General features: G+C 44.5%; 1 protein-coding gene and 1 long non-coding RNA gene across 4 annotated transcripts in view; one reads left to right on the plus strand and one right to left on the minus strand.

The window, feature by feature from the left end:
• SH3KBP1 (SH3 domain containing kinase binding protein 1) overlaps positions 1 to 22543 on the plus strand; it is a 260100-nt gene that overhangs the window by 169909 nt on the left and 67648 nt on the right. The window contains 2 exon segments of the mRNA XM_042458735.1: positions 17872 to 17947; positions 21018 to 21112. Coding sequence (XP_042314669.1) covers positions 17872 to 17947; positions 21018 to 21112 — 171 coding nt within the window.
• The window catches only part of LOC121926099, a 135328-nt gene that overhangs the window by 94251 nt on the left and 18534 nt on the right, over positions 1 to 22543 (minus strand). The window contains exon 5 of one of the 3 annotated variants that reach the window (XR_006102975.1): positions 20558 to 21939. The exons of the other annotated variants lie outside the window; for them this stretch is intronic. This is a non-coding gene — a long non-coding RNA (uncharacterized LOC121926099). Of the gene's footprint in view, positions 1 to 20557; positions 21940 to 22543 lie in introns of those variants that run through there. 3 annotated transcript variants of the gene reach the window in all.

A 22543-nucleotide genomic window follows, 5' to 3' on the forward strand; every position in this document is an offset into this window, starting at 1 on the left:
TCCCTGAGGGAGGAAGGGGGGGGGAGGAGGAGGAGGAGGAGTGGAAGCCAGACTCTGAAGGAAACGAAAGCGAAAGGAGTCATAGGGACTCCCCCTCCCTCTCTTCCTCCTCCCTCCTCCCTCCCCCCCTCCATTAAAGCCACGGAGCAGAGGGAAAAGAGGAACTTTTGGTTTGTCTTTCCTCTGTTCCCTCGCCGTGGTTTTAATGGAGGGGAGGGGGGGAGGAAGGAGCTTGACGCCCCCAGGGCCTGATAGGGGGTTTTTTGACCCCCCAACACCCCCCCCCCGACTACGTCCTTGTATATAGGTAGAAAAATGAAATAGAATGCTGAGGAGGTAACATGTATTCAATCATTTCAAACTGCAGGCATTTATTATTGGCCCCTATTATCCACTGGAGTTTGGTTCCAGGACCCCCTGTGGATACCAAAATCCATGGATGCTCAAGTCCCATTAAATGCAGTGGTGTAGTAAACTGGTGTCCTTTACATAAAGCAGCAAATTCAAGGTTTGCTTTTGGAATTTATATTTCTTCTTCGTGGTCTCTGCGAATCATACAAATGGGTTTCACTGCGCCTGCGCAGTGCTGCTCGGAACCTACTGGAATCACTGGGCAGAGTTAACTCTGCAACATATTGAAACTTTTTGGCGGTAACTCCGCCCACCCGTTATAAGGCCCCTGCCTTCCCGCTCTTTTCCCCAGTTCCTTTTTTCCGCCGCGCTAGCTGCTTCTAGGAACTTTCGCTGCTTTGCTGATTGGAATCACTTCACGTTTTACTGACCTTCGGACCGCTTTTTGACCATTCTTACTCTCCCGCCCCGGTAACTTCGGACCTCTCGGCTTGTTTCTGACTTCGCTCGTGTGTTGCCCTTGGACTTGACGACTCGAAAATATGCCTGCACCCTTTAAGAAGTGCGACAGCTGCGGGGGCAAGGTGCCTGTCCAAGACCCTCATTCCTCCTGCCTGTTTTGCCTGGGAAGAGATCATGACGCTAGAGCCTGCCATCTCTGTAAGTCTCTATCTTCCCAAGCCAGGAAAAACCGGGAATCCCGGCTCACTTCTGCCATCGCCATGGGAAAGGTCCGGGAGGGTCGTCCCCGCTCTTCTTCGCTCCCTCCAGCCGCTCCGCCCGCATCTTCTTCACGGGCCAGCGCCTCTAGTGTGGTCTCTGTCCCGGCCGGGACACGGTCTCCGACCACCTCCGATGTGACCCGTGGTCCCTCAAGACCCAGTGTCACCGACGAACCCTCCAAGCGCCCCCATAAATCCTCGGGGACTGAGGGTTCCGAGCCCAAGGAGAGATCCGGGAGGAAGCCATCCCCGGAGGGCTCGCGCTCGGGAGGACGTCGAGAGTCGGAGGGTCGTGCCGCACCGATACCGTCCTCCAAGGCGTCGTCGAAACCATCCCGACACGCCCCTAAGTCTTCTGTGACCGAGCCATCCTCCTCGTCGAGGCCGACACCGTCGGAAAGGGCCAAACCATCTAAGGCCCACTCCAAGCGGACCACCGTCCTCCTCGACCTGCCGGAGAATCCATTCTTCCCGTCCGAGGACAAGGCGGCGACTCCAACTTCCTCCAAGAAGAGACGTCACACAGAGGCTACTGAGGCCTCCTCTCCTAAAAAATCCAAGTCCAAGTCCAAATCCGGGACTAAGGACCACCCAGCGTCGGAGCGCCCGGCTAAGTCATCTGAGCAAGCTCCTCGCAAGCATCGTTCTCCTCCCCGGGAGACCGCTGTGATGACTCCGAGACATCCGACAACGGAGCTGGCCACACCGCTTCCCCGGGCCGATGACTTGGTCGCCGCCAGTCAGCCAGCCTCTCCGGTTAGAGAGCCTTCTCCACGCTCGGTCCACTCGTGTGCGGACGAGGCAGCCCCCTTCTCGGAAGTTGAAGACCCTTGGGAGATGGACGCTGACATGTTCTTCGACACTGAGACTCAGAGGTACTACATGTCAGTTCCCAAGGAAAAAGCCTTCAGGGAGTTCACCAGGCTCAACCTGCGCCCTGCGATGCCCCGGGCTGACAGGCCAGCGGTTTCCCAGACTTCAGCACCTCGCCGTCAGTCCCTAGAGTCGTCGGCACCGAATATCCCGGCTCGCATTCCATCCCGGGCCAGGGTACCTGACATCCCCCTGACTTCAGATTCCGAGTCCGACCCGGAACCCTTGTCACCACCGCGGGATCCTTCGGACGTGGAAGACGACCCATCCGACCCACCCTCACCGCAGGAGATGCACCACCCGGGCTCGTCATCGCCCACTGATGATGTTCGCGCCTTCAGTGAACACATCATCAAAATGTGTCGCACCCTAGACATCGACCCGTCTCCACCCGAGGAGGAGGCCCGCGATCCTGTCGAGCGCCGAGTCCTTGGACGCGTCCCCACCCCACCTTGCATCCCGATGCTGCCGTCCCTGCAGGCCATCGTGCAGAGATCCTGGGACACCCCGGCCTCATTGGTTGCTTCCTCGAGGAAGGTCGAGAACCTCTACAAGATTGCGCCACCGGTCTGTTCGTGGCTGACCGACCACCCTAAGCCGAATTCGGCCATTGTAGAGGGGGCACAGCAGACCTTTGTGCCAAAACAGGCGACCTCCCCGGCGGACCGCGAGGCCAAGAAGATCGATGCCCTGGCAAAGAAGGCATACTCCTCTGTTGCCCTCATCGTAAAGGCCATTAATTACAACGCCTGCATGGGGGCATACGTCCAGGCCCTGATGGAGACCATCTCGCCCATCGTCCCGGACGTTCCTGATGAGGTCCAGCGCCGCTTGGTCGAGATCCGCGACGAGGCCCACTCCATAGGCAACTGGATCATTACCGCCTCCAGGAACATTGCCGACTGTGCGGGACGAGGGATGGCGGCCTCCCTAGCATTACGCCGACACGCGTGGCTCAGAGGATCGGACCTCAACACCAATGTGAGGGCGGCCATCGAGGATATGCCTCTGGACGGCACCGGCCTTTTCCATGCCGACACCGATGAGCGTCTGAACCGCAAGTTCAGAATGAAGACCGCTGCTAAGAAGCATGGGATGTCTTCCAACCCCATCTCGCCCTTCAGAAGAAGGAACCGTCCCTGGCCATCACAAGGTCAGTCCCAGGGCTCTTTCTCCCAGGACCGACAGCCCCAGCAACAGGGCTCGCAGAGGCGCCGTTATCCCTCTCAGTCTTCCTCCTCCTCTGGCCGTCGCAACTTCCCGCCACGGTACCGTAAGTCCCGCCGGCAGGACACCGACCAGGGTAAGAAGAGAGCCTGAAGGGACGCAGCGCACTTCGTTTCCCCGTCACCTTTGTTCTTCCTGGACATCCTAAGGCCCTTTGCTAACACCTGGGCCTCCATAACTTCGGACTCGTGGGTGATTAACATCGTCCGCAGGGGGTATGCCCTCGAGTTCCAGGAGCTCCCTCCAACTGGAGCCTTCATGTCCACCTCCCCCTCGGACACCCTTCTCGACGAAGTGCGCACTCTTCTTGAAAAAGGGGCAATTTCCCCTTTACCCCCTGACCAAGTGTCTAGAGCCTTCTTCTCCAGATACTTCACGGTACCCAAGGCTGATGGGGGGATCAGGCCCATCCTTGATTTGAGACAATTGAACTTGTTCCTTGACTACCGCCGCTTTCGAATGGTAACCCTAGCTTCCATTCTGCCTCTGCTCCATCAGGGTCTGTGGTTTGCGACCGTCGACCTGAAGGACGCCTATTTCCACATCGGGATCCGGGAGTCCCATCGACGATTCCTCGCCTTCGCTGTGGGCTCAGTCGCTTACCACTACAACGTCCTCCCCTTCGGCTTGGCCACGGCACCGAGAGTCTTCACGAAATGCATGGCACCGGTAGTGGCTTACCTCCACCAAAGAGGATATATGGTCTTCCCATACCTCGACGACTGGCTGTTCGCCGCCGAGTCCCAAGGAGAGCTGCAGGAGGCACTCTCATTCGCCTTACACCTTTTGGACTCCCTCGGTCTGGTGGTCAACCGGGAGAAGTCCCACCTCACACCTTCCAGACAGGTCAAGTTAATCGGCGCCATTCTCGACTCCGAGACATGCTCCGCCTTTCTCCCTCCAGACCGTTTCCAGGCGCTGACGACCGCCATCAGGCCTTGCATCTCCCACAGAAGGGTGAGGGCCAGAGACGTCCAAGTTGCCCTGGGCCACATGGCTTCAACAACCTTCGTTACCCCTTGGGCAAGGCTTCGACTCCGACCTCTCCAGTCCTGGTTCCTCTCCGTCTTCTCTCCGTTGGACGACCCTCCTTCGAAGTGGCTCACGGTACCGAGACCGGTGGCCGCGTCCCTCCGATGGTGGCTTCACGACGTCAACGTCTGTACCGGGATGGCCTTCCACCAGCCCCAACCACAACTCACCTTAACGACCGATGCATCCTTGGAGGGATGGGGCGCCCACCTGCTCGACCTGGTCATCAAGGACAGGTGGTCTCCACAAGACAAGCGCCTCCACATCAACGCCCTGGAGATGCTGGCAGTCGAAAAAGCACTGAGGTCGTTCGAGGGCGCAGTCTCAGGAAGAGTGGTCCTTCTGAGAACGGACAACACCACCGTGATGTACTACATCAACAAACAAGGTGGTACCAGGTCCAGGACCCTGTTAGACCTCACGCTCCGCATCTGGGACTGGTGCATCCGGAGACGCGTCCTCCTCCAGGCGATTCATCTTCCTGGGGAAGACAACGAATTGGCAGACCGCCTCAGCAGATCTCCATCGGTGTGCCACGAGTGGAGGCTCCATCCCGAGACGGTCAGCGACCTCTTCGATCGGTGGGGAAATCCCAGGATCGACCTCTTCGCGACCAGCCGGAACAGCCACTGTCCCCAGTTCTGCTCCAGGAGGCGTTTCGACGGATCCCTCGGAGACGCGTTCGCCTTCCTCTGGACGGGGGAGCTCCTCTACGCCTTCCCTCCGTTCCCTCTCATCATCAGAGTGGTGTCCAAGATGACAACGGACCGCTCGCACGCGATCCTGATCACCCCGTGGTGGCCGAGACAGCCGTGGTTCGCATCCCTTCTCCACCTCTCCAGGGGATGCTTCCTCCGCCTCGAACCCCGCCCGGACCTGCTGTCGATCCAGGACGGACGGATTCTCCACCCCGACATCGAGAGCCTGCCGCTGGTAGCCTGGAGGATTCGGCCCTAACTGCCTTGCCGGAAGCAGTGACGACGGTGATCCTGGCCGCGAGGAAACCTTCCACCCAGCGCTCTTATGCCCTAAAGTGGAAGAAATTTTGCCTCTTCCTGGACCAGAAGGGTTTGTCTCCTGCACAGGTGTCCACTCCAGTGGTGCTGGAGTTTTTGATGGCACTTTTGGATGGGGGGCTGCCCCTCTCATCCATCAAATGCTATTTGTCGGCTATTTGTGCCAAATATCAGTTCGGGGGGAGGGTTTCTTTCTTCAAAGACCCCTTGGTGAAAGGGTTCCTGAAGGGCTGTGCCAACCTTTACCCTCCTGTGTCGGTACCGACACCGGCTTGGAACTTGGAGTCGGTACTGTCCGCGCTCCAATCCAAGCCCTTTGAACCGATGGCCACAGCGGACTTGAGACTTGTGACTTGGAAAACCGCTTTCCTTGTGGCCATCACCTCTGCCCGCCGTGCGGGCGAACTCTGTGCTTTGCGGAGGGACCAGCCGTTCCTAAGGTTCCACAGAGACAAGGTGGTCCTCCGCACGGATATTTCCTTCCTACCGAAGGTTGTGTCTGCTTTTCACATGTGCCAGGACATTGTGTTGCCCACTCTCGCATCCAACCCGACATCGGATGACGAGAGACGCCTACACTCTCTTGATGTCAGGAGAGCGCTGGCTTTTTACCTGGACAGAACTGCTGCCTCCAGTCGGTCCGAGAGACTTTTCCAATGCTACTCGGAACCGAAGAAAGGGTTGCCTGTGTCAGCGCAGAGGTTGTCCAAATGGGTGGCTGGTACCATCCACCTCTGCTATGAACTGTTAGGCAAGCCTCTCCCTGGCAGGGTTCGGTCCCATTCTACAAGGTCGATGGCAGCATCCTCCGCGTTCCTATCGGGAGTCCCATTGGAGGAGATCTGCAAGGCTGCTGTTTGGTCCCAACCTCTGACTTTTATCAAACATTATAGGTTGGACACCAGGGCCATCCGAGACGCAGCTTTCGGGAGGGCTGTGTTGGTTTCAGGGTTGCATTGATTGCACTACTGAGGTTCTTGTGTTTACTACACTTGTACAGTTGACACTGTTTACATGTTGTTGAATTTATGCTTGCACAAGTCCTATGGGATCGGTCTTGCATGACCTCTGTTCCCTTCTCAGGTTTAGCAAAGTTATTGCTATTTGTTTTTTGATGAACAAAAGACTGACCTTTATGGTTCAAGGTGTTTTATTATAATAAATATACCTTTGGTTTACCATAGCTTTGGTCTCAGGACACTCCCTCCGCCGCATACCTAAGCTTGTCAGTCTAAACCCATTTGTATGATTCGCAGAGACCACGAAGAAGAAGGACAGGTTGCTTACCTGTAACAGTATTTCTTCGAGTGGTCATCTGCGAATACATACAAATCCCACCCGTCCGTCCCCTCAGTGTCCTGCTCACATTGGCTCTTTCCATCGCCTGCTTGGCGGAAAAATTGCGGAACTGGGGAAAAGAGCGGGAAGGCAGGGGCCTTATAACGGGTGGGCGGAGTTACCGCCAAAAAGTTTCAATATGTTGCAGAGTTAACTCTGCCCAGTGATTCCAGTAGGTTCCGAGCAGCACTGCGCAGGCGCAGTGAAACCCATTTGTATGTATTCGCAGATGACCACTCGAAGAAATACTGTTACAGGTAAGCAACCTGTCCATTTTTAGTATTTTTTCAAGCTGTGGATGCTTGATTCTGTTGATAAAGGATCTGTGGATATGAAGGGCCACCTGTATTCCTCTCATTAGCATTGGCGTCACTAGGTGGGTGCGGGAGCTGTGGACCGCACCAGGTGACATCCCAAGGGCTGACACCACTGTTCCTCAAATACCTACCTATTAGCAAAAACAGGTTGTGGCATTCACATGCTTCACTTTAAAATGCTTTAAGAGATGGTGCATCATTGGGAAAAGAAAAGACAGGCCCCAGAATGTTTTCAAATTTTTAATTTTTAAAAAATATTTTTTGAAATTTTAAAAATTTTAAAATCTTTTAAAATTTTATTTAAAAACATGACATTTTAACCAAATCTTCACTATGTATATGTAAATATGTTTAGGCTGTGTGTATGATATTGTAATTTGAAGGTATAATTTTAATTTTGCTCGTTGTTTATGTCACAACTATTAGCATTACATTTAGTGGTGTATGTAGGGTTGCCATAATGGAGGACCTCGAAACCGGGACAAATGTAGGACAAGGTTTGAAAATGTAGGGCATTTTTTTTTTATTTCCTGGCTAGGAAATTAAAAAAAAAGTCCTAGATTTTTAAACCTTGTCCTCCTCCTCCTCCTCCTCCTGGCCTGGGAGGGAGCCTAGGCCGGCTCCCAGGCCGAGAAGGGCGCGGGGAAGCCTGGCATCACGGCGATCGCCGCGGTGCCAGGCTTCCTCCTCCTCCTCCTGGCCTGGGAGGGAACCTAGGCTGGCTCCCAGGCCGGGAAAGAGGCGGAGGCTGCTCCTCATCGCGGCGATCGCCGCGGTGGGAAGCGGCCTGCTCCTCCTCCTGGCCTGGGAAGAAGCCTCGGCCGGCTCCCAGGCCGGGAAGGAGGCGGGAGCTGCCTCTCATCGCGGCGATCGCCGCAAGGGGAAGCGGCCTGCTCCTCCTCCCGGTCTGGGAGGAAGCCTCAGCAGGTTCCCAGGCCGGGAAAGAGGCAGGGGCCGCTCCTCATAGCGTCGATCGCCGCTGTGGGAAGCGGCCTCCTCCTCCTCCCTGGCCTCGCGCAGGCCTTGGAGGACCCTGCGGCCGGAGCTCCGACCGCGGAGCCGCCTCGAAGGCCTCGCTGGGGCCCGGGAAGGAGCGTCTCCGCGGCTGGAGCTCCAACCGCGGAGAGCCCTCCCAGGCCTCAGCAAGGCCTTGGAGCCGCCGTGGGGGCTGAGGTGGCCACGGTGGACGGGGCCGTCCTGGTTTGGGCGCCAAACTGGACCGGGACCGGGTTGGCACCGCCCAAACCGGGATTGTCCCGCCCCCCGGCGGGATATGGCAACCCTAGGTGTATGGGAGTTATGATTTATGTGTAACATTAGTACAAAAAAGTGTTACTAAGGATACTGTATGATGTGAATGGGAGGAGGTCAGGGGGGGTGACAGCATGAGTTCCCACTCCGGATGACATCAACCCTAGTGATTCCACTGCTCATTAGTTATTATTTCCTGTTTATGGTAAGATTTTAAACAGGATTCTTCCTATTACATGTGTAAAATCTTAAAAACCTGAAAAATATATATGTCGTTTTTGCAAACAGAAAACTGGTGTATTAGAAAATGTAAAGAAAGGTTCTGCCCTTAGTATATTATGCTGCTTGTGACTGTTGATTTCATAGGAGGGAGAGTCTCATGAGATATAAAAAAATGACCAACTGAATTTCAGCCAAGAAATTTTTGTATGTCCATTTTCAAGAATGTTAAAATAAAATTATTATTATCTTTTTAAATTATTGTAAGCCACCTTGAATCCCATCTTGGGAGAAAAGCAGAATACGAATTCAATAAATAATAAGGGATAGGGAGAACCCCTATGAATTAATAATTAGACACAAGACATGGACCAAAGAGGTACTCAAACAATGTGTGTACATATGCATCATATTTGTGTTACAGTAGCATTTGTGATATACTAGTTATAAATTGTGAGCCAGGATGGTGTATACTGGAACCCTGGTCTCTAGAGACCAGGGTTCGAGTCATGGCTTGGCCATGTATACCCACTGGGTGACCTTGGGCAAGTCACACTCACTCAGCCTCAACGGATGGCAATGGCAAACCCCTTCTGAAGAAACTTGCCAAGAAAAACCTTTGATAGGTTCGCCTTAGGATGGCCCATAACAACAAGTTATAAATTATGTCAGAGAATATCAGCCTACCTACTATTTTACCAGAAGCTATAGTACACAGGGATCATCACCTGTTGGGTCACTGTTCTTACTGTAAATATACTTATAGGGTGATAGAGAATAGAAATTGCAGTACAATATATTCATCTTCTCCTTTTCATTGACTTTATGTGGTTGGTGGTTCTGTTCATCACTGATTCTAATAAAATTTGCTGGAAATCTGGTATTTTTAAAACCTACATCAGTTTAGCCTAAGCTATTGCATTGCACTCTCTGCATTTATTTTTCATTTAGACAGAGCAGCCCCATTAAAACCACCATAAAAAATAATTGAAGGACTAGCAACCCAAAACTAATAAGCAATTTTAGGACATAAAATTATTTTCCCAGTACTAGATAATGGGAGGGGGGGGGTAGTATTTTGCACATGTATTAGACATTTGACTCCAAATATGAGTTGTACAATGGTAATAAGTTGGAAAAAAATAATACTAACAAAACAAAACCCTCTAGTCTTGGCTTTATGACAGGGGAAGGTGTGATTTGTCTGACATAGGAGTTATATCTACATTGAATCTTTTCTTCTTAAAGTTTTGTAAGGTTTATCTTAACTGTAAGATCACGATTCAGGAACATACAGGCTCAGCATTGTATGGTTACAACATCTGATTGCGAAACATTTTGCAAAAGACTTTCCTATTTCCTGCTAGGAGCCCATTAGTTCTTTAAATGCTTGAATATTAGTTATAATTGTGTGTGAGCGACAAAGCCATTGGGAGATCAAACACAATAAAGAGGTAGTGTTTCAATAATGTCAGCTGATAGCACTGCATCATGCTGTTAAATGCATCTCAGCTATGAGAAATCATGCATCAGAAATACATCTGTGAATCTACCATGATAAATCACTTATTATACTTTCCCCTGCCGTCGCGCAGTGGGACACGAGCAATGGGATGGAAAACTACAGAAAAAGATACATCTCAACATTAAGACTTCCTGAGAGTAGAGCTAGTTTGACCAGGGGTAGGCAACCTTTTTGAGCCGGGGGCCGGTGCGTGCCCTCAGACAACTGGGGGGCCGAAGCCAAAAAATAAATAATTAAATATTTTTTTTAAAAAAAAAATTAAATATATAAATAAACCAGGACAAATGTAGGACAAAATTTCAAAGGCCCCAATGGCAATCGGTGGCAGGACCAGGCCGGGGGCCGGTCCCAAGGCCTTGCCGGGCTGCATCCGGCCCGCAGGCCGCAGGTTGCCTACCCCTGTGTTTGACAGTGGAATATGCTGCCTCGGAGAGTGGTGGAGTCTTCTTCTTCTGAAGCTTTTAAACAGAGGCTGGATGGCCATCTGTTGGGGGTGCTTTGATTGTGAGTTCCTGCATGGCAGGGGTTGGACTGGATGGCCCTTGTTGTCTCTTCCAGCTCTGTGATTCTATGGTCAAAAACACGCTGCAGAAATAATCCAGTTTGAGATCACTATAACTACTCTTGCTCAATGCTAGGGAATTATGGGAACTGTAGTTTCATGAGACATCCTTTCCTGTCAGAGCTCTGGTGCAACTACAATTCGCTACAACTCAGTCATGACAGTTAAAGAGGTCTCAAAATGGATTATTTTTGCAGTGTGTTTTGGACGCATGTCTCATTTGTCACCATTTTGGTGCTGGAGTTCAAAGCAATGGCCGTGGGAAATACTATTTGGAGGGAATGGAAGTCTTTCCTCAAGTAAAATGGGATTTAATTCTGTGTGCTGGTTCTTCACTGGTTCATTAGTGGTGTGTAGTGAGGACTGAAGCTCTGTGTCTGTTTCAACAGTGCTATTAGTGCAGTACACCACCTTAAAGCACCTATTCAAAACTATTTTCCCGTCTTTCCTACACCAAGACCATCCAAAGTCGATAGCTGCTTGTGCCTTTGATTTTTCAAGAAAGAAACACCTTTTCAGCTTGCTAGATCTGGAAATTTGATTTGACAAATTCTCAGTAGGGGTTTTGACACACTTTTCTGCATGTGACCTACACTAAAGGAAGTTCTGCTCTGGAGGTTGGTTGACATGGTGTCATCAAGCTGTTAGATCCCTGCCAGTTGTACCTAGTCATGTGTATTTTCTTCCGTTCATATGATTAAGCTTTATGTATGCAATTACTTACATATGTGACATTAAGGAGCTTAATCCTCCGTGTTGTGATGGATGCATATCACTAGTAAGTCAAAAGAAGCAAGCCTATAAAAGCATTATTTTCAAGTAAGCTACCATAGATGTAGAATATGCTCGGTGGCCTTCAGAATGCAACTTTATTTACTGTAGGCTTTATATGTTAGAAAGCAACTGTTACTCATTTATGTTTGATGCTCCTAGAAATTTCGTCTATAGTTTTATACATTTAGCTGTGAGTAAGCCTCACTGAACTCACAGGCTTATTTCTTGAGTAGCTGTGATTAGATTGCTCTGTAAATAGGTTTTGTTAGAGAAGGAAATAAAGGTACAGATATAAAGCTGACTAACAACTAACAGAAATAATTGAGGGAACAACTAACAAGATCAGTGGAGAGAAATCAATAAATGAATGTATAGGAATGCTCAGGTACTGTAGTCTACTCTTATCATCAACACAAACAGTTCCTGGCATAATTTATGAGTTTCTTTTATTATACTCTGTAGTACCTGTTTTTATTATAGAAGATTGTGTGAATTATTAGACACCTACAATTAGCCACCCACAACCTGCACAACTAATGTAGATTATAGAGTGCATTCACACAAAGACCAGACCTGTAGAATCATAGGGTTGGAATGGACCCTGAAGGCTCTTTGCTCCCATTCCTGATGCTTCCTGCCCTTGAGATGAGCACAAACACAAAATCCTCAGTCAAACACACACAAAATATCTGAATTTGTAGTTTCTCTTGTACTGAGCAGTGTTACTCTTGCAACATCATCAGGAAGATAAAACAAACCTGTCTCATGACATTCTCCTGACGCAACCCATAATTGTACTATGTACTTATATATCTATATTGGTCTTGATATCCAGGTTGTAATTCAGTACAATAGGACTTACTCCTACATAAGTAGGATATAGCATGGCAGCCTAAATAACCTTTTTAGCAATGCAGAACCAAAAAGATTTTTTTAAAAAATGTAATGAAATGATCCCTCTTTTTTATTCCTACCTTCCCGGTCACTTGCAAATAGTTAATTCTAAAGCTGACTTTCAGGATTTCTGAATGATATAATTTGTCATACCTTCTACTCTTAATTACCATACTGCATAGTTTGACCCCCCTCCTTTCAACATAAATTATTGCTTTGTATTATATTTTGCAACATGTAATTTGAAAGGCTGAGCTACAGCAGCTCCAACAACATTAGATATTTTTATCCGAGTAGAAACAGAAGCATATCAATAGCAGTCTTTTTAAAAAAGCTATTTTAGAAGGCAAAGGTAAGGATAGCTAGTTTTTTGTTGCTATTCAAAATTCTTTCAATATTTGACAGATTCACCAGTGATACCATCTGCAGAAAATGTACTTAATCCATGGAAGAAGGAAGACAGTGGTGTTTAGATCAGAATCAAGCATGTGAAAGGTATAGAACACCAAAGCAAAGTCACCTTTGTGTTCAAACATTTGCTTTGGGTTTAGCTGCAGCACTGCACACTTCTTGTCTTTCAGATGTTGCTGAATTTTTCTGAAATCTGTAGTATCTATATATGATTTAGTAAATGCATAATCTAGGATGATTCTACTGCACACATCTGGTTACGAACATTGAAGATTATCACACGTCTGCCAATCGCCAAGGAAATGTTGGAGAAGCGCATGTGTATGAATCGTTCAGGGAGAGTGACTTTCCTATTAATGCAAAGTGTCTATTAATAAGAAAGCCGCTTTCCCTGAAGGAGTCCAGGACGCTAGAGGGAGCTGATGATTCCAACACACTGGGGAAGCGTGCCTGGCATTCATACACGCATACTTCCCCAATGTTTCCTTGGCTATTGCCTGACTGTAAGACCCTGTGTGATAATCTTGATTATAGATGAGTTTTGTTGTGTCTTGATAGACCTTCAAAAAACCACTTTTCTGTGATCTCTTTGAATCATGTGATTGGAGTTTGCACCTGCACAGAACCTCTTGTGGAACACTGCTTGGAGAACTATGGAAGTCTTTTTGTTAAAAAAAGTGACTTACCATGTTCCACTTTTTGATTCATACTTCTTTATTTGTGTGTGCGCTTTAATAGTATGATAAGACTCAGAGGCTCTGATTTCCTGGAATAGGGTGATTTATACTCATCTTAATAATTGGAACTTGTCTGATTCATCTTTTCTGTTGTGCCAGATGATGATACAAGTTTTAAAAATAATAATAGATATATTTCAGTCAGTATGTGCATTGTCATCTATATGGAAGAAATATGAAATATACCACTCTCATAAACTCATAGACTGTGTATTGCTAAGGGCATGCTTTATCTATTACATATCTGAGTTTGGGCTACATGTAAAAATAGCAGTCACTACCATATATTTATTTTCCCATACTTTTTCAAAATTTCATGGCAGATATGGGTATGCATTAGTTTTACACTTGAGCCAAATTCAGTGTGAAGGGCATAGGCCTATGCAAACAATTAGGACTGCTACCAAATCCCTATTAAAGTAGTAAGCTAGGTAGGAACAATGTAAAGTATGGTAAAGCTTGGATGTTCAGGGTTAGCTGAATTCAGCCAAGGATACCTAACTTCTTCTTTAGAAGCCTTTCAAATAAGTATATCCTTTTTTCTCTGTGTGCAGTTCTTTAACAGAAACTGAATCCCGCTTTAAAAAAGTGACTTTTAAAAGCAATTTCAATTTTTAAAAAATAAATCTGGGTAGATGCAATCATCCTATCTTATTGAATGTGACTGGTATATTAATTGTTTGTTTATTTGAAATGTTTCTGTAATGTCTGTCAGCCCACAAGGGCTCCCAAGGACAAGAAAAAATCAAAATAAGACAGGGATAAAAACATTTTTAAAAACTATTACAGTACTATAGCTTTCTGTGGGTTTTTCGGGCTATAAGGCCATGTTCTAGAAGAGTTTCTTCCTGATGTTTCACCAACAGCTGTGGCTGGCATCTTCAGAGAATGCTAGCATGGAAGAGAGTGGGGTACATATACTATTGGTTGAGGGGAAATGACATGTAAATCTGTGTATTGTTTTGTTGTTGAATGGCAAGGCCTCGGGGTGTCTATTTAATTAATTATCCAGTCTCCTGGGAAACCCCCTTCACCCTGGGAGGTTTCCATCTGCATGGGTTGGGTCTTGATTTTGGTGTTTTTCAGGACTGGTAGCCAATCTTTGTTTACTTTAAGGGTTTCCTGTTGAAGTTGTCAGATGTTTATGAATTTCAAAGGCTTCCCTCTGTATTCTAACCTGATTGTGGTTGGCATGGTCCAGAATTTCAGTGTTTTCAAACAGCATTTTATGCCCAGGATGGTTTATAATGTGTTCTGCTACTGCTGATTTTTCTGACTGACCCAGCCTGCAGTGTTTCTCAGTGACCTCCAAATGGTCTACAAAGCGAGCAAGAAAATCCAGCAAATACTGCACTCAGAGAAGGACAGAAGAGACACTCTCACAGCCGCAGGAGTTTACCACATACCGTGCAGCTCCTTATTAGTGTGTAAAACGGTTAAAACAGCAATTTTAGTTCATTGTGGAAAAGCACTATTTTGGCTGCCTGCTTAAAAGAGAAGTGTGTAGCCTTATTTCCTTGGATCGGGAGTTCCACAGTGAAGGTACTGCTACAAAGAAAGCCCTGTTATTTAGGGCTTTGTAAGTCAATACCAGCACCTTGAATTGAACATGGAAGCCAGTGGAGTTCTTGCAAGTCTGGTGTTATATAGTCTCTAAATGCACATCTGACACATGTCTGGCCTCTGCATTTTGTATTAACTGCAGCTTCTGATCACTTTTCAAGAGCTCATTACATTAGTTACTACAGAAGTAACTAAGCCATGGACCTATGTGGTCAGATCTGCCTTCCTCAAGAAAAAGTACAGCTGGCATACCAGCTCAATTTGGCAAAGATACTTCAGCAACCTAGCTTTCCAGGAGCAGCACTGTGTCCAAGAGAACCCCAAAGTATTAATGTCATCTTTCTGAGAGAGTGCACCTCCATTTTTATCAAAACAGGCACATTGAGAAACGTATAAACAATCTGAGTGATTTGAGATATGATGATGGTAGTGGAGAGCAAACAATATGTGCAAATCCATATGTAATTTGTTTTCTCTCTTCTCTTGTCTGAAACAGAATTGCATCTGTTGGTGGGTGGAAGATTCTAATTTGGACAAGAACTGTATAAACAGGAAGCTTGGTATGATTGCTTCCTGAGCTTTCTGTATATAATTGTCATGTTAGGAAAAGAATGTGACAAAAAGAGGGGTTTTTCCCCTTTAGTTTTGGAACTTCCAAATCATAATGTTTAAGATATGTGCAAATGAGAAGTTGGAAACCATAGAACAAAAAATAGAGAACTTGCATAACAACCCATAAACAGTTGTATATCTGAAAAGTATGCCATGGAATTCCCAACTCAGGTGTTTCACTTTCCATTTTTTGTTGCCCCCAAATCAAGGAAATTCCAAAAAGATCTCATATGCCAATACTGGTTTTATGTATTTTCCCACTGATCCTGTTTGAACCACATTGTAGTACAATCTCTCTTTCTTTCTGTTTGTGCCCCCTATTTAATCTTAAAAGTCCTTGTTATAATTTTAAAATTAACAAACTACAATGTCAGCATAATATACATCTACTTTATTCAATAATTAGTTACATACATAAAATCCTACACGTAAACAAAAATACATATATTCACAGGAAAGAAAAAGGGAGAAATAAAAAAGTAATAAAAACAGACACTGTGTCAGTTTAATTGATATATTTAAAGCTGAATTTGAGCATGTGTAGGGAGGATTCTAAAAGTTGATTCATTTAGCCACAGCATCTTGCAAGTTTACATGATTGCTTGACTTTAGTGTAGGTTTACATGATTTTGTGTACATGATTGTGTGACTTTTCTGAGTGAAACAGAGTGGGAGAATAGAAGAACCTCAAGACACTATAGATGGATATCCACTTTTCCACTTTTTTTTTCCTTTGGGATTTTCTTGATTTGGGGGCAAAGGAAAGGAAAATTAAAATTTAAACACCAGAGATAGGAATTCTATGGTATACTGTAGCATCCATCAGTTCTCTATCTAATGTTGGAGGACGATTTCATTTATTCTCAAAGCTAAAGTAATACTTATTTTATATTTTATGAAGCACTGGAAACAAAGAGGCAAATATGGTAGAAATAAAATAAGGGAAAGTGTTTTGTATGGCACTCTTAATCTTGAACCTCTAGTATTTCAAATAGACTTTTAAAAAAACTGGCAACCCTTTTGACAGATGATGTCCTTATAAAGTAAGGGCATTTAATTGACCTTCTAACGTAAATCAGCTATTTCACTTTCAATACAAAACAGCCTGACAGAAGACAAGTTATTCCCTTGACAACATGCGTTCTTGTATGCAGCCATTTTAGCTAATTAATTAAATTAGTTGGTGGGTCAGGTTTGTCTCATACCTCATAAATTTTGGATTGTCTTGCTGGTCTCTGTTAATGGCATTTGAGATCATGTGCTCCCTGTTAATGAATTCCTAAGCTAGCTCTTCCCAACTAAAATCTAGGAACCCCCCCCCCCAGCAATCTCTCTCTCCCTCCCTCTGTGAGTAGTATGTATGTTTCATAACAAAGGTGGACCTTTCCACATTTTATTTGTTTTGTGTGCAAAACTGTTTTAGTTGCCCTGATTCAATATAGGAGAGATAATATTCTATTTTGCTCTTCGGTTATTTATGTTCATTCAAACAAAGCTCAGTGTCTGATGCTCTGTTAAGAAGACATGCTCCTCAGGATCATAGTTCCTTGCTCAGCTGCATGTGAATGTAGATATGAAAGGAGCAATACTGTACATATTGCAGTCCTTGACATAGAGCCCATACAGACAGGCCAAAATAAAGCTGCTTCAAGTCACTTTGGTAGTATGCTGTTTAAATGCTTCATACATCCTAAGAGGTCAGACGCCACACCAAAGCCATGCTCCAGTCCTAAGGACTGGAGCGCCGTTTTGGCACAGCCTCTGGCCTCTTAAAATGTGTGTGTCATTTAAACAGCATACCTCCAAAGTGATCCAAAGCAGCTTTATTTTGGCCTGTCTGTACAGGCCCACAGTTTGTTAATTCAAGTTGTTTTGTTCATTACTGAGGAATAGTATGTTTTGAATCTGCCCAGATCTTCGCCTTTCTTACTGGATTAGAATGCCCATTAATTGATAGTGTTTCTCTTGCAGATGTGCTTTTTTAAATACCAACTTTAATATTATGGCATTACCACTCTTAAGCATTAACATAGTAGGTTACTACAGAGTAACACATACTTAAATTTGTCTTGATAACTGAATTTATGTTATTGTCAGAAACATTAAATAGACATAAGAAGTGATTATACTGAGATACACAAGTGTCACAAGGCTTTTAATATGTTTCATATGACTGCAGTTGCATATGACTGCACACACACAAAAAACTTCCCTTGTACAAAACGAGGTAATTACAAGGTTTCAAGGGACAATGAACTAATCAGTTAATGTCTTCTGGGAATTGTGATGGATAAAAATATTTTCAATACTTAAATCAGTTTTTAATATCGTTATTGGCCTTATCCTTAGAGAAGTAAGTATATGAATGGTGGCATTTTGTTCATTACTTGTATTATTGAGTAATTGCTGAGATAAAATTAAAGAAAGAATTGTTTATCTGTTTTCAGGCGGTTGGGAAAAAAATACCCACAGCTACAACAATTCAGGAACCAGCAAAAATAGAAGTGGACAATAGAACAAAGGGTACGTCTTGCTGTTTCTTTTGGGATTGGTAGAGGCTTGTGCTCAGAGTACATAGACATTTGGGTTAGTTTGGTTTCTCAAAAATTTTATAATTTCAAAAATAAGAAAAAAATGTACCAAAGTGCTAAGTATATGAAGAAAAAAACAATTTGTTTCACAGGCATCCTTTTATTATCTAACCTGATTTTAACTACTGAATGATATCTTATCATGAGACTTTCAGATCTTAGAGAAATCCATGTTTAAATAATTCAGATATGTCTCAAAGAATAAATATACATACACACCCCTGTTTTGCTCTCCGTGTTTACTTTTTGAAAACATCTTTTTATTGTTTCCTTTGTTTGAAAAACATGTTGTCTAGTGGTAAAGTATCTTGGAAGAAACTAAAATATTAGTCGAGTCTTTCCAACAATATAAACAATTGAGTTTTAAAATACATAAAACCTATAATTATTTGCTTATACCTCTTTTACTAGTCTCTAAGGCGGGATACAAAGGGCGGTCTCCTGCTGCCTTGGTTTGCTGCGCGAGGGAGCCGCAGCAGAAAACCGCACGGCTCCCTCGTGCAGCAAAAAGAACCCACAAAAAGCGGTTATGACGCCGGGATGTGGGGACGCTAGGTGTCTGTCACGTCAAAATGGTGGTGCCCGTATTTACAGGGTGCCGCCATTTTGACGCCCTCATCATGTGCGAGAGGAGAGTCGCGTCTGGAAGCACCGCCCCTCGCACATAATAACGGTGCCCCGTAGGGCCCATCTGTACAGCACCTAAGTTATCATTGGTTCTTCGGACACTTAATTCTTATCTGGAAAACCATTATTGTTAGTAGCCACTTCTTAAAATTGGGACGGATATATAAAAAGTGACATGTATTTTTGTACTACCAAAACTATTGTAGTAGAAAAGCATCTCCCAAGTCCCACTGTGAAAGAGACCAAACAGAATTTGTAAAAGCAAATAAGAAGACCAAAAGATGTGGAGTCAGTGACAGATTTAAGCTATAGGACCTCAAATTATGAGGGACTCTATTTTTAATAATAATAATAATAGGAAAAGCTCTCTTAAATTTGATCAAGCTTAGGCTCTCAGTGTCTTACTCTGTGTGACCTTTTAGAGTGGTTGAAAATTTGTTTCACAGCTTCATTTTCCATATAAACAGCAGCAGATTCTTTTGTGGTGTAGCATAAATGTAAGTGAGTAATATTACTTTTCATCATTAAAGCAGGCCTGCATCTAGGATTTTTATAGAAATGCAGGCAAACATAAGGTTATGCCATGTCCAAATGCTATCTCACACAGAAGCCTTTGAACAGAAGCACATTAACATATACAAAAATCACATTTATCATTGAATGTTGGTTAAAACAATGATGAGTTACAAATATTTTAAGGAAGTGAGATGACATTTGCAAATCCCTTGTTTCTGAAACCTAATACGCACTAATAAGGAGCTGAAATATATATAAAACGTATATAATACATACATATACAATGGGGTCTCACTATCTGTGGACTTGCCATCTGTGGATTTAAGCATCTGCAGATGGCAAGCCCCCATTGCCTGCAGTGGCAGCATGTGCATGTGGCTGCGCCACCATTAGGGACAATGGAACGTCACCTGAGGTCCCGTTGTCACTAATGACAGTGCAGTGGCATGCACACGCTACCAATGGAGACACCATGGGCTGTCCCTTATGGTAGTTCGGCCACGTGTATGCACCACCATTGGGGACAACAGGACTTGAGGTCTTGTGGATTTTGGTATCTGCAGGGGAGGTCCAGAATTGATTCCCCACGAATATCATGGTCCCACTGGGGTGGGTAACAGTGGAAGGGTCAGTTGCTGCCTCAGGAAACCTTGGAGGGCCATACCTCCTGCTGTACCCAATTCCCATACCAAAATTGTATCTTTTTTTTTTTTGCCACAAATGCCATCTAGGTGACATTGGGGGCATTTCCACCATGTTTTGGCCCTTCCTGAACCCTTTTAGACTTTCTAACAAGAGGCAATAGGCAGAATTCACTTTGTTTATTTCTTGTTCTTTCTTTTTTTTAAAAGGGCTCTCTTAGGATTGGACCACCCTCCTTCCCCCCACTACCACCATGCAGTGGAAATGCCCCCCACATTACTAGAGGGCATTCTGGGGCAAAAAATGGAATAATTTTGCAAAACTCTTGTTTGACCACTGGGGGCCAGAAACATGGTGGGAATGTCATCCATGTACCCCGGAAGGCATTTTGGCATTTAAAAAATGGAAAACAGTTTTTGACCCTAGTGGGTCACAAAAATATATACTGAACCATATACCGCGGTTCTGCCAAGGGGAGGAGTTTCTTGCATGCCCTAAAAGCCTTTTCCTGAGGGATTGGAAACCCTCTGGGTCTTTTATTGTTGTTTTTTGTTTTTGTTTTTGTAGTTGTACTGCAGGTGGGAGGAGGGAAGAAAGTCCTAGTGCTATCCTTAGCATCATGTGGGATTTACTCTTCAATTTTGGAAGATTCTGCCTTGTAACACCAGATCAATTGGCTAATACGGGGGGAGAGGGGGAGACTGCACTCATCTCCTGTATCATCATGTAATCAAGTCCCTTCACTTGATTAAATTACCTTCCCTAGGGATCCAAAGAAAAAATAAAAGCTGCAGGATTTGTAATAATATAATATTTATTAAAAATGTAATGTGTTTATGTGCTTAAAACTATTAAATTAAAAACGATAATGTGTGCTTTCGTTTGCCTTAATGACCTAGTGCCATGGAAAAAACAGAAAGGTTTCTTATTCCCTATGGGGATCCCTTCTCACTCCCTTCCTGTGAGTGAGAAATGAGCACAGTCTTCCAATTAAAATAGTTTAATGGAATATTTCCGGCCAGAGTATTTTACAAAGCTACTGTTTCTACAGAAATCTATGTTTTTCATTATCAGTTATTTTGCAAAGCTTTTTAAAGTTTCATACTATTTCTGAAGTCAGTTGTATAGATAAACATGAGGAAGCATATTCATTTTCACAAAATATGAATGTTTTACAAAACACTATATTAAAATACAACCTTTTCTCCCCCTTTCAGTAAAGGAATATTGCAAAGTTATATTCCCATATGAAGCTCAGAATGAAGACGAGCTGACAATCAAAGAAGGTGATATTGTTACTCTTCTCAATAAGGTAACTGCAATGCTATTCTATAGAAAAAATAATCATGCATTTTCATATGAAAACTGTCATTGACAACTGAAGATAAACCAGTCAAAATGAGTACTTTGTGTGATCATGATGAATACTTCCTCAGTTTTTCAAAATCAGGAAGTGTCATCACAAACATACCACAATGACTGGTTGTGTCTTTGATAGTGTATCTTTCTTTCTTATTTTAAATGGCACAGCTTTGCCACTGCATACTTGATTGGTTTATTATACACTGTAAATTACACTGCCTTTTCTCCTTCACACATAAAGGTCTGAACCTGAAGCGTGAATGTAATCTGATCTATGTTATTCTGTAGATGAGGTTCTTGAGCCAATTGTCTCACTTCTAATTGCTAGGAGGAGAAAAAAATGTGATGTTCCACTACATGAGCTCCTTGAAAATAAAGATACCAGAGCATGGAATGTTCCTTAGAAATTGTAACATGTTACTCATTTGACCTTAAATTATTTGAGTATAATGTTAGCGATTTCCATAACTCAGCAATAACAAGTAAAGTAACATTCAAAGAAGTAGCTTTGTTAGTCTCTTGCAGGCCTTTATTGACCTATGGACAGCCTCCAGATCTTAAAAAACTACTCTTTTATAATAAGATACATAACATGGATGGTAATACAGGGGCAAGACCCTGACACAAACCAAGATGCCAATTCAGTCCCTACATCTGCTCTGTAAGCAATATTACAGGGGCCAATTACCTACAACATCAGTAGTGAATTTATATTTGCTCTTCCTCCAATGTGGTATATGCCATTCTATGCCAGCAGTGTTGGACAATCAGGACAATCTGTGCAGGAGAACAAATAGACCAGATCTGACATTTGAAATGGCAGTACACAAAAACCAGTCATTTCAATCTTCCTGGACCTCTACAGTAATTTACATCTCACAGTTCGTAACAAGGAAATTATAAAGGAAAGAAACATCTGGATTAAATTATATTCAAAAATTCCAATCCATTAGCAGAGATATGAATGAAGACAATTCCTTCATCGCGCACTATGTATGTTAACACAAAAGGTTTTGTTACATATAACTAAAGGTATCTTCTCAGATAGAGTTTTGAACCTTAGGAAACTGACTTTTGATAAGCAGATTTATTGCTTTCACACATCAACACTAACTGACCACTGTAAAGACCAGAAAGACCTGTATCACTTTGCCCACTCCTTTAAAAATTTAAGGCAAGGGACATGCTTTGCATCTTTCTGGAGCCTATTACATTATGTCACATTCCTACAAATATATAAATATGCTTTATAACTTGAGACTTCAATATTATTCTGTACTGCATTTGAGGAAGCTCATGCTAAAATAAAAAATAGTCTTAAAGGTGCTGCCACATTCCTTTTTTCTCCCCCTCCTTTAATAATATTTTAAATTATTGCTGC

Source organism: Sceloporus undulatus, chromosome 3 (assembly GCF_019175285.1).
Source record: "Sceloporus undulatus isolate JIND9_A2432 ecotype Alabama chromosome 3, SceUnd_v1.1, whole genome shotgun sequence".
Taxonomy (NCBI): Eukaryota; Metazoa; Chordata; class Lepidosauria; order Squamata; family Phrynosomatidae; genus Sceloporus; species Sceloporus undulatus.